General features: G+C 34.9%; 1 protein-coding gene across 2 annotated transcripts in view; it reads right to left on the reverse strand.

Annotated features, from left to right (window-relative positions):
- Tor1aip1 (torsin 1A interacting protein 1) overlaps positions 1–12,057 on the reverse strand; it is a 29,721-nt gene that overhangs the window by 15,027 nt on the left and 2,637 nt on the right. For both annotated transcript variants that reach the window (XM_013075394.3, XM_013075391.3), the window contains exons 3-6: positions 8,675–8,734; positions 7,147–7,191; positions 3,151–3,192; positions 2,369–2,455 (exon numbers count right to left, since the gene is read on the reverse strand). In XM_013075394.3, the coding sequence (XP_012930848.1) occupies positions 2,369–2,455; positions 3,151–3,192; positions 7,147–7,191; positions 8,675–8,734 (234 nt within the window). The remainder of the gene's footprint in view (positions 1–2,368; positions 2,456–3,150; positions 3,193–7,146; positions 7,192–8,674; positions 8,735–12,057) is intronic.

Raw genomic sequence — 12,057 nt, forward strand, 5'->3', positions numbered from 1 at the left:
TCTAGACTGGCTTCGAACTCAGTGATTCTCCTGCCTCTGCCTCCTGAGTGCTGGGATCACAGGCGTGCACCACCATGGTTGGCTATTTTGGTTCTTTTTTGTACCAGGGATTGAACTCAGTACCTTGTGCTTGTGAGGCAGGCGCCGTGCCACTGAGCTACATCCCCAGTCCCCAGATTGCTATTTTGGAAACAGAAGCATGTGACATACAAAAGTGGGGTGGCTAATTGTAGATGGTGTACTATTCTTATTAAAAAATTTCTGAGCATCTACCCCTGAAATGTTTTTCTAATATTAAAAATATGAAGTACTGAAATAATAAATTAATTTGTTGTGAATATTATAATATGAAAATAAACATTTTTAATGGATGAAATAAAAACAATTATAAAAAAATTCTAGTATTTTTTCCCTTGGTGATGAGTGGCCCAGAAGACAGCCTTGGAAGACCAATATTTTTCTTAATATGCCTCAATACTTTGTTCTTTTTTTGTTTTTGTTGCACTAGGGATGGAACCCTGGGCTTTCTCCTGCTAGGCAAGTGGTCTACCACTCAGCTACATTCTCAAGCCTTTTTTCACTTTATTTTTGAGACAGGGTTTAAGTTGCTTAGGTTGGCCTCAAACTTGTCATTTTCTGCCCTCAGCTTTGCTGTGCCCAGTAACACCTTGTAATTTAGAGTTTCTCTCTGCATGTATGCTTCAATAAGGGCACAGAACTTACTAGATTTCTAAAGGGAACAACAACCTGGGGTTTATGTAGTTCCAAATAGCTATATGCTCCTGGCAATGGCAGTGAAGTACTGGTTATATGAATACCTTAATCTTTAATTTTTAGAGCTTTATGTATAGTACTTTATTTGGGTGCTTACTATGTGCCAAATACTTTTCTTTTCTTTTTTTGGGGGGGTACTGGGGATCAAACTCAGGATGGACCTTGTGCTTGCAAGGCAGGCACAGCACTACTGAGCTAAATCCCCGGCCCTCTGCCAAGTACTTTCTAAGTGTTTTGCATGCATGAATTAAATTATTGAGGAACACAAGTTAAGCAATTATCTGAGGGCATGCACCTAGTAAGTGGAGGACTCAAACTGGGGGATTCTGGCTCTATGGCCTCATACATGCTAGGCAAGTGCTCTACTACTGAGCCACAACCCAAACCTGAGGCCAGGCTCTTAACCACCATGTTGGAGTATTACATATCTCTTTTTAGGGTTTCTTTATCAAGAAAGGAGGAAAACATGAGGAAAGGTGAGAAATATACAGAATACCAAATGCCCATAAACACAGCTTATGGACTTAAAAAAAACCAAACTGTTCTTTTGTGGTGCTGGAGATCAAATCCATGGCTACACCCATGTGAGGCAGATGCTTTATCAACGAGGTATGCGTTATGGGCTGGGTCTTAGCTCATTTTTATTTTATTTATTTATTTTCTCCTAGCTCATTTTAAAGGTGAAATGATGAAATAATTAAAAAGAATTATAGAAATTCTCACGAGGTGGTAAGGGGAAAATGGAGAATTATTTTTCTGTGGGACTAAAATTTAAAATTTTACTCTTTAGGAGCCGGGGATTTAGCTCAGTGGTTTCACCGCCTGCTGCGCAAGCACAAGGACCCAAGTTTGATCCCTGGTACCAAAAAAAAAAAAAAATTACTCTTTATTTGCAGTTTATAAATTTACCCAGCATCCTCAAGCCTCAAAATGTGTTTTTTCTCTATTCAGTTAACCCTTTAAATAAGAAATTGTTAACATTAACTTGGTATGAATTTGAACACTCTAGAAAGAAAAGTAGTTATTAATTAAAATAAATATTAAAATATTAAAATGTCCTAGATTCTAAGTAACACTCCTCAAAGAGTGCTGAGTCCCAATGCCTATGTGATGTTTACCTATAAAATTAAAAAACAATAAATACTCTCCTTTTGACTATAAAAATACCTTATTTCCCACAAATATCCAAGAAGGCCAAAAGAGATTTATTATTTAGCTATTACATGATATTATATTACTATTCAGATGTATATATGGAATCAGTATTTTTTGTCTGTTTATTACTGCGGACTGAACTTTCCTGAACATGCTAGGAAAACACTCTGCCACTGAACCACAGCCTCAGGCCTTTTTAAATTTTTAAAGTTTCAAGACAGGGTCTTACTAAGTTGCCAAAGCTAGACTTGAACATGTGAACCTCTGGTCTCAGCCTCCCAACACTGGCTGGCTTAGAATTAGTAATTTAATAAATATTAATAATATGTAACTTTTTTGAAAGCAGTTTTAAAGAAAAAGCAAATTCACAGAATACCTGAATATTTGAACTAAAAAGATAGCTCCTATAAGAAGTCATATGTATATAAATCAATGTTACCTCCAGGTTCAACAGAATCCCCGGATCTGACCTTAACAGTAGTGGTATCACTGTAAGAACCGTCTTGGTCGTCATCTTCAGTTTCTCCTAAAGAGAAGTAAACAATATACTGGGGTATAGTCTCTAATGCTTAAAAGTTCTACATTAAAAAAACAAGTCGTTATAATGAAGGTTTTAAAAAAATTATTACTATTTTGAATCACAGCTAAAATTGAGCTCATTTATTTGTTTTCTGAGGCACATAATTATTTCCTAAACAAATATTCAGAGCAACACCTAAAGACTGTATTTTGAAGCTTTAATGTAGCCAAAAATGAACAGGTGAGCATTAAGTAATGAAAAATTTTTACTCTATGAGGAGAAAACTAAATATAGCTGTGTAATTAAATTCAGACATGATTAAGGTATACAGATGTGTTTTTATAAGTATGTATGAATGTGTTAATATATGGAAGACTAATTGTAGATTATGCTAGCTTGAAAAGGAACTAAATTTTACGTCTATAGTTTTCAAACAGATTAAGAATTTGGAAAAGTAATTAAGCAAAGGCCAGCATGTGGTAGAAATGGAAATACTAGCTTTGCTTAAAAGTATCTCAGACAAAACGATGCTTAAAATGTACATAAGGGCTCCCATCAGTCATTCTATGTGATTTTATCCTGTTTATCTTAAGTTCATAATTTTTTCTCCCGAAGAAAAAGGTATTTTTTTGCTCTTAACTCAAATACCTATCAAATTGCTTCTAAAGACAAAGAATATATGATATTTAAAAAAGAAGTACCTTCTTCAGAGAAATTGACCTTCTGTTTCACACTGGAGGCTTCTAGAAGAGAAAAAGCATATGTGTAAATCAAAAACTAAAGCTAAGGAATAAATAAGAGCAGCTAATTTAGAAAAATGAACATAAAGATATAATAAATGTTTTCTTCTGTTAAATCACTAACCATCTATCATTTCCTTCTGGCTGCATCAGAAATAACTCAGATGCAAACCAGAATCAGAAATAGTGTTTATTTTTCCTTCAGTCATAGGTCTATTTGTACTCTAAAATGTAACTTGTATGTGCAGAAAACGCTAACTACAAGACAAATATTCTAGTCTTTATAGGTTTATATATTCTTATTCTGTTTGCCAGATTGCCTATGCTACCATGAAAAGCATCAAGCCAGCTGAACTGACAAAACCACTTTAAAAAAAATTAATTTTTGTTTTTTGTTTCTCGGTTGTGTTGGGGATTGAATTTACGGTCCTGTGCAGCCTAGGCAAGTGCTTTACCAAAGAGCTGCATCCTAAGCCCTTTTTAAATTCCTTCCTAAGTTTCTTCCTTCCTTTCTTTCTGTTTTGTGGTATGGGGATTTGAACCCAGTAGTACTTTATCACTGAGCTAGATCTCCAGCCCTTTTAACACATTTCCACTAGCTTGAACCACCAGTGGTTCAGTGGGCAGCTTGTACTACAGGATGGGAGAATCATACATGTACCACTGGTGGTTTAGCGCCTCCTAGCAGTGAGACAAACAAATTACAGCTCCATCGTGGATGTGTTAATTTTTTTTAAAATTTTGTGGAGTTGCTAAATTGCTGAGGTAGGATTCAAACTCGCTATTCTGCTTCAGTCTCCCTAAGTGTTGGGATTACAGGTTTGTGCCATGAGACAGTGTTTTGCTAAGGTGCCTAGGTTGGCCTTGAACTTGCAATCCTCCTGCCTTAGCCTCCCCAAATCAGGTTTTTAGTGCACTGGTGTATCCAAAGAGAAAGTAAGAAAAGTTTAAAAAAAAGAAAAAAACCACAAAATCCCTTTCCTAGTTTCAGCAGGGCCATGTACATCACTGTTTCTCAGAGCAATCGAAAATTTAAACAAAAATCCATGAGCAAAACATATCAAAAAACTTTCAAATGCAGTATTTTTACATGGGCTTAAATGTGAAATGATCATAATAGAAAAGTAGCATGATTTATATATATTTTAATTAAGTTGAGAAAACATTTCTTTTCAGCTTTTATCTCTATTGGTTTCAAAATCTATATGGTTTTTAAAAGTGTAAAAGCTGTCAGTACCAAAATGGAGTTACATACATCAATATTAAATAAAATGGAGCTGGGAGTCCACGAAGAAAGAATCTTCATGCATGTATGCTTTGTTTTGTGTTTTTGTTTGTTTTTTGAGATAGGGTCTCACTATGTAGCTCTGGCTGGCCTTGAACTGTGATCCTCCTGCTTTAGCCTTCTGAGTGCTGAGATTACTGCAGTGTGTGCCACCATGCCTGGCTTCATGCATGTATGCTTATGATAAGAACTATTACAAGGGGTCTCTGAAACCACGGTTCCAGATTAGTCACTTCTATGAAGACATCACTCTAGCAAAAGCCAGTATTACCAACAAATAATCACCAACTCCTACAATTGCTCCTGCAACCAATGGGATTTATTTAAAAACAACTCATGCAGGGCCCGGGATTTAGCTCAGTGGTTCCGCTGCCTGCCTTGAAAGTGCAAGGTCCTGAGTTCAATCCCCCATACCAAAAACAACAACAACAACAACAACAACAACAACAAAAGACTCATATAGGTTCTCTTCTGTCTTTAAAAGCAGCTTCTTGCCCCACCCCCTATTACATGCATATCCCGAATTGTAACCCCTTGCAATTCATGAATAAAGTCTTTGTTTGAAGAGTTGCTCTGTCACTCCTTTTAGAGCTTAGATTGACAGAAATGAAGATTGTGGAAAGAAACTGCCAACAAATTTTATTGTGAATTGGAAATTTTTTCACATTAATTTAATTAATTAGTGGGCTGGGTATTTAGCTCAGTGGTTCCGCCGCCTGCCTAGCAAGCGCAAGGTCCTGAGTTCGATCCCTGGTACCAAAAAAAAAAAAAAGAATTAATTAGTACAGTACTAGTTAAATTTTGAGTTCCACTAAAAATATTACTTCTTGATGATAGTGATAAATCAGTATCTAAAATATGTCTGCCAACATTTGTTGTAGAAGATAGCTAACCCTGAGAAAATTGCTAATAAAAATCACGTTATTCCTAAAAGCCCAGAGTCTGGTATGTATAGTATGTGCTATTTAAATCTAGGCTCTAAGGAGACTGTTCTTTGAGGTTTTTTTTTTTTTTGTGGGGGGTGGGGTGGAAAGTCAAACTGGTCTTAGTGGTGGCTTCTCTTAAAAATTTTTAAATTAATATTTCCATCCCTTACAAGAGGAATTATTTCCTCCTTTATTTTATTTTCTAATTACCTATAATACTTGCCTTTTTGTACAGCAGTTTATTTATATAACTATGCATATAACATGCAAATAATACATGCTTTCTTAAGAGCTTATAAAACTCGTAAGTGTCCCTAGATATTCTGAAAGCCTACCATTTCCACTATACCTTTTACTATTCCTAGGGATTTATGATGTATGCTTGGTGTGAGGACTACAGGGTACTCAAGAAAACATAAACTTTGCTTACTCTCTATTTTATCTGGGGATAAAAACATAAAAATATCACAAATGACACTGAGTGTTTTCTCAAAGGAAAATTAGAATACAAAAGTCAAAACCTGAATTTACTCTTAGAGTAAACAAATGACAATTTGGGTGACTTGTTTTGTTCCTGTCATCAGTATAATAAGTTGGCAAACTGTTTTTTTTTCCATAAAAGGACACATAATAAATAGTTTAGGGTTCATGAGTCATTTAAGATCTTGTCGTGTGTTTTTCTTTCAAAAATGTAAAAACTGTTTCTTAGTTTGTGGGCCATACAAAAACAGATTATGGGACAGAAACATACAAAAAACCAGATTATAGGATAGCCTAAAGGCTGTAGAGCTTGCTGATCCCTAGGCTAGATATATCTAAGGCTGTTCAATACCAATGATGCTTTTGAGAACACAAGAATGGGACAGCAGGAAGGAGATATCACAAGTATCCAAGACCACAAATGGCCATGGTACATAATCCTAGACATGCCAACATGACTATAAAAGGAATCAAATGGTGCTGTTCTTTATACTAACCTATAGAAAATTACTTCAAACACTTTTTTCTAAAGTTAAACTTTTATTATAAAATACTTATAAAATGATTTCTAAACCCAGCAAAGTAAGAGTGGTAGGTTATTTCAGCTCTAAATTCTCTCCCAATTAAGAGTCCTGGCTTACAAAAAATTTTTATGTTTTTAAATAGACTACTTAAGAAACTGTGAGTAGAAGTATAGTACATAGGATAAGCTGGATTATGCAAAAATCAGTTTTAGTACCTAGACAGTAGAAATCCTAAAGTCTCTAAAAATCAGCCTGTACTTAAAAAATATAGCATACTTATAAAGAAAAATGAAGTTGTCCTCTTTTTGCCTTAAAATGTAAAATTAAGCCCAACCACATTCAATGTAGGTTCACTTAAAATTAACATTCCATGTCATATCTCAAGGCAAACATTAAAAGTAATTTAAACTAGTTTAGCAAATTATGTCAAAAAATACTGAACTTTTTATCTTTAAAAATCCTAAGCTCATTTTCTTTTTATTTTTTTTTGTTTTTTTTTTTTTCATTTTCTAAATCAAGGGAAAAACCCTAACTGGTAAGTTGGTATCTCCTTTCTTTAAATAGTAGGAATTTAACAAAGGCCAGCAAAAACTACAACTTCTTATTTCATGTTCTTATATTAATTTAAATGATAGTATAAGACCATTTCTGACTGAATAAAAACTGAGATTAAGGTAAATCACTATTATCAGAACAGTGTCCCAAAAGCTGAGCTAATGAACAGAATTAGAGATAAACAAACCTAATTCATTCATCTTAGTATTTTCATTTGTTCTATATGCTGAATCTGTAAGAGAGATGAAAAGAAAATGATTAGAGCTGAAAGGAAATGCATCATATGGTTCTTTACCACAAGTTTAAAACTTTAGCAGATCTTTATCATTCTAATACTTGCAAGGAGAGTCAACTATTTTTTTTTTATAAAAACCATAATTCTTTCTTAAAGGGAATGATTGAAAAGAAATAGAAATCCAATGTAAAGATAAATAAGTTTCCATTTTACTTACAAGATAAAGCATCCTTAAGGGCCAGTAAACACAGAAAATGAAGTACAAGTAGATTGTGTGGAATGACCTTGCTACTTTTCTTTGTCATAGAATCAATTTAAGGGGAATAATTTTTAAGGTTTTAGTCAAAAGAAATATAGTTGAGACAGTGAAATTTTACAGCTTCAGTCTTCCTATGAAGCCTAAGTCTGGAATTTTTTATCAGCAGTATACTGTGAAGAAAAAGTCCAGGATCTCAGTTTAGAATTTTTTTTTTTTTGTACTGGGGATCGAACTTGGGACCTTGCGCTTGCGAGGCAGGCGGCAGAACCACTGAACTAAATCCTTGGCCCCAGGATCTTAGTTTAAAAGCATCATGTGAGCACAACAGAACCACAGCAATATATAAAAAAGAACCTTTTAAAGAGAATGGGGGGGGGACGACCAAGGGCCAGGGATTTAGATCAGCGGTTCCACCACCTTCCTCACAAGCGCAAGGTCCCGAGTTCGATCCCCTGTACCAAAAAAAATAAATAAATAAAATAAAGAGAATGGGGGTGGTGGTGGGGTGCCACGGGGATTTAGCTCAGTGGTTCCGGCACCTGCCTCGAAAGTGCAAGGTCCCAAGTTTGATCCCCGGTACCAAAAAAAAAAAGAAGACAATCTCCTACCAAATGAAGAGAATGGGGAAGCCCTTTATAAACTGATATGGAAAGATTTCTCAATATACATGAAAACTAAAAACAAACAAGAAGGTACAGAAAAAAATATTTATCAGGCCAAAACTTGTTTAAAAAAGGAGAAAAAGGTAATTTATACATGAATTTTCCTAACTCTCCAAAAATATCTCTGGAAAGATATTTAGGAAACTGACATCAGTTGGTTCTGATGAGAAGACTGAGAGATTGAGTGGCTAAAAGACAGTGGACAAAAAAAAAAAAAGAGTGGACACAGGGAGACTTTTCACTATATATCTATAGCAACTTTACAGAATTTCGAACCATACGAGAATATATATATACTGCTATATTTAATTGACCAGCATCAGTGATCAGGATGGACAAAGTGACCACCTGTCTTAGGAAAACAGAGCAGCTGGAGCCAGCCTGTCTCAACTGGGGCTGTTTTTTTTGGGTTTTTTGGTACTGGGGATCAAACTTAGGACCTTGTGCTTGTGAGGCAGGTGGAACCACTGAGCTAAATCCCTGGCCCTATACTAATGTATTTAAAAATCAAATCATGTTTATAAGAGAAGTCAAACCAACAGACAAAATAATCTCTTACCAGATCTTGTGCTTCTCAGAGGGGGTCTACAAAGGCTAATTACAGGATCTTCACTGGTCACTGATATAGGAAAACATTAAAAAAAGTAGTAGATTTATTATAAATCATCCCTTTATGAACAAAGGTTTATAGAGCTTTTCATTATGCTACAGAACTAAAGATAAGTTTTCTCTAAGTAAGTAACAAAAATGAAGTAGAAATAAGTTTCCTGCCATATAAATTCAAGGTTTTGGAAAAATTTTCAACTGTTTTCAGTAGACCACATTGTATATATATAAAAAAAATTAAATAAAATTCTTCTAAATTGCTCAAACAACCAAAATCTGCACTATAGTACCGACTCAATAATCTATTCCTTATTATGTATGATTAATGTCATATTTTAATTTTAGAGTTAGCTTCCCAAGAGATAATACACTCCCTCCAACTATTTACTGGGTTTGTCCAAGAAATGCAAAGGCTAATTTTAAATAAAATGTTAATGTTAGTCACAGGTGTAGGACTTACAGGGAAGTCAATTTCATTAAATAACATCGTAGTTTTAGCTAGAAAATCAGTCTCATACAACATAACCTAAAACCCAATATATATCTGAATTTGGATTTTATTATGTTTTGTTTCAATCATCTCTATAGAAAGAGCTCAGTTGTTAGCATTTTATTCATTAGCTATTAGGATTTACATAAGTAGTTTTAAAAATAAATCTTGTACATGTGTTGATAAAGGTAAATTTTACTTACCATTGGTTCTAGTATCACAACTTTTTCTCTGTATTCCCAACCTTTTCACATTTAATTAAAGCCTAAAACTGAAAATCTGGTCTTGTTTGCTTTTTGCTGTGCTATGTTTAAAAAAATATATCTATATCTATATCTCAATGGCTATTTTAGTTCCTGTCTTTCAATTTAAGAAGCATTTTTTGTATGTCCTACCATATAAAATCCTAGGTAAGGTGCTGCAAGGGAACAGTACCAGAGAGAGGTACAGGAGAGTAAAGTCACTAGTATCCCTCACTTCTCATCATTGCATCCAGCATCAAGTATAAGACTGGCACAAAGCAGGTGCTCAACAAGTATTTTCTGAGCTCCACATCTCTTCTACAGTTCCATGAGAATGAGGGGTGGGGGTGTTATCTGCACATTTTATTGCATACAGTGTGATTTCACAGGTACTATCTCATTTCTCCAGGGGCTCTGTATGTAGGACCAATACCACCGTGGTACTTACTATAACAGCCTGAGGCTCAAGGTGTGTAGGAACTTGACCAAGACCCAGTGATTTCCATATTATGCAGCCATGCCTTTACTAGCAGTCCTTAAATACAGGTCTAATTTAAACTTAAAAAAAAAAAAACTTGCTCAATATATTTTATTTTATTTTTGGTACCTGGGCTCGAACTCGGGTCCCTGTGCCTGCACAGCAGGCTGTGAAACCACTGAGCTAAATCCCCGGCCCTATATATTTTAATACACAGTTGTTTTACAATGATCTAGAGTCTGATACTCAAGTCTTCTTGGTAACAATTAATTCCAGCTTTTCTTTTTTTTCTTTTTTTTTTTTTTTTTGCGGTATTAAGGACTGAAACCCGAGTCTTTGCAGTGAGCTATATCCCCAGCTCTTTTTTAAATTTTGAGACAGAGTCTTGCTAAATCACTAAATTTACCAGGCTGGGTTCAAACTTTCAATCCTTTTGCTTAACCCTCCTATGGCGCTGTGATCGAAACATTTTTATAAACTTAGTCGAGATTTAAAAACTGACATATTTCTGTTTTTTAAAGACACAACTAAATTTGTAAATAAACTCAAGAGATTATGATTTCTTTCTAATTAGCCTGGAAAATATAATTACAGCACTCATTACTCAAAGTATTTTTCTAAAATATTAACACAATAGCTGGGCATGGTGGTGCATGCCTGTAATCCCAGCACTCAGGAGGCTGAGGCAGGAGGATTGCTGTGAGTTTAAGGAGGCCTGAGGTACACAGTGAGTTCAAGGCCAGCCTGATATACACAGCAAAACTTTGTCACAAAAACAAACACTCGAAAATATTAACACAGTAACGGGTATTCAAGAAATTAAGAATAAAGGGATGTTTATTTGAAAGTGAACCAGACTAGACATACTATATTCTAAATTGAGAACAGAATAGTTCAAACAATAATCTCATTAGAAGTAACATAAATAAATCAGGTCCTGGGCAATAAAATCCAGGGATAGCTGGGCATGGTGCCATACACACACCCGTAATTCCAGCATTTTGGAGGGTGAGGCAGCAGCAGCATGAGTTCAAGGCTACCCTGGGCTACATGGCAGTACTACTCTGTCTCAAAAAACCAAAACCAAGCCAAATATAAATAAAACAAAAAAACTCTTGTTGGAGTAATTAGCTTCAACAGTTCCAATCATTTATTCTTGAGGGATTTTCCTAGTCTCAATAAAAGAAAAATAACTGGAAAAGAGAAAGTATTAAAAATTAAATTGAACTTAATCCTTTCTCAGTTTTTATTTTTTATTTTTTTGGTACCAGGGATTGAACTTGGGGCGGCAAAACCACTGAGCTAAATCCCCAGCCCAATCCTTTCTCAGTTTTGAAAAATATTTTTAACTTTTAAAAACTTAAGCAAACTGTTAAATGTACCCTATTTCTACATTCCATAGATTCTAAGACTTTTTTTTTTAACACTTTAATATCTTTGAAATTGGGATGCATCATATTACCCATGGCTTATTACAATAAATTACCAGAAAATAGGAAGTACTTTTTCTTCTAGGTGGCACATAAAACAATGATGGTGTATCTTACAAATGAAGGCATCTTGGGTTTGATGAAATAATATTAAAATGACAATATAATATTGTGTGAATATTTTACTACACAGAAATTTTTAAAATAGAGGACAATGTGACATAATTGTCACTTAACAACTTTACCAACCAGCTAATTACTACATGGGACAGTACTGGCAAGGTTCTTTGGGAAAATGAAAGGGTTTTAGAGAAAGCTGATTCTGAATTTTGGCTCAGTCACAAAATCATGTGATCTTAGAGAATCTCAGATGCTCTGAGCTCCACTTTTCTCATTAATAAAATGGCTATACTATTTATCCTGGAAGGGTATAAGAATTAACACATACAACGTGGCTTTTTGAGTGCATATTCAAGAGTCCAACCTTGCCTCTTTTTCTTTTTTGGTACCGGGGATCTAACTTGGGACCTTGCACCTGGTGGAGGAACCACTGAGCTAAATTCACGACGCTCTTTTGTCTTTTTCTGACACATATCAACACTGCTTAATTCAGCGAACAACAAAAACACTGAACAAGGTATGACTTGGGATCCTTGATGAATCTGTATTTTTTGTTGTTTTTTTGGGCCAGGGACT

The sequence above is a fragment of the Heterocephalus glaber genome, unplaced genomic scaffold (assembly GCF_053883595.1).
Source record: "Heterocephalus glaber isolate CG9 unplaced genomic scaffold, H.glaber_assembly_v1.0 deba00001600, whole genome shotgun sequence".
Lineage (NCBI taxonomy): Eukaryota > Metazoa > Chordata > Mammalia > Rodentia > Bathyergidae > Heterocephalus > Heterocephalus glaber.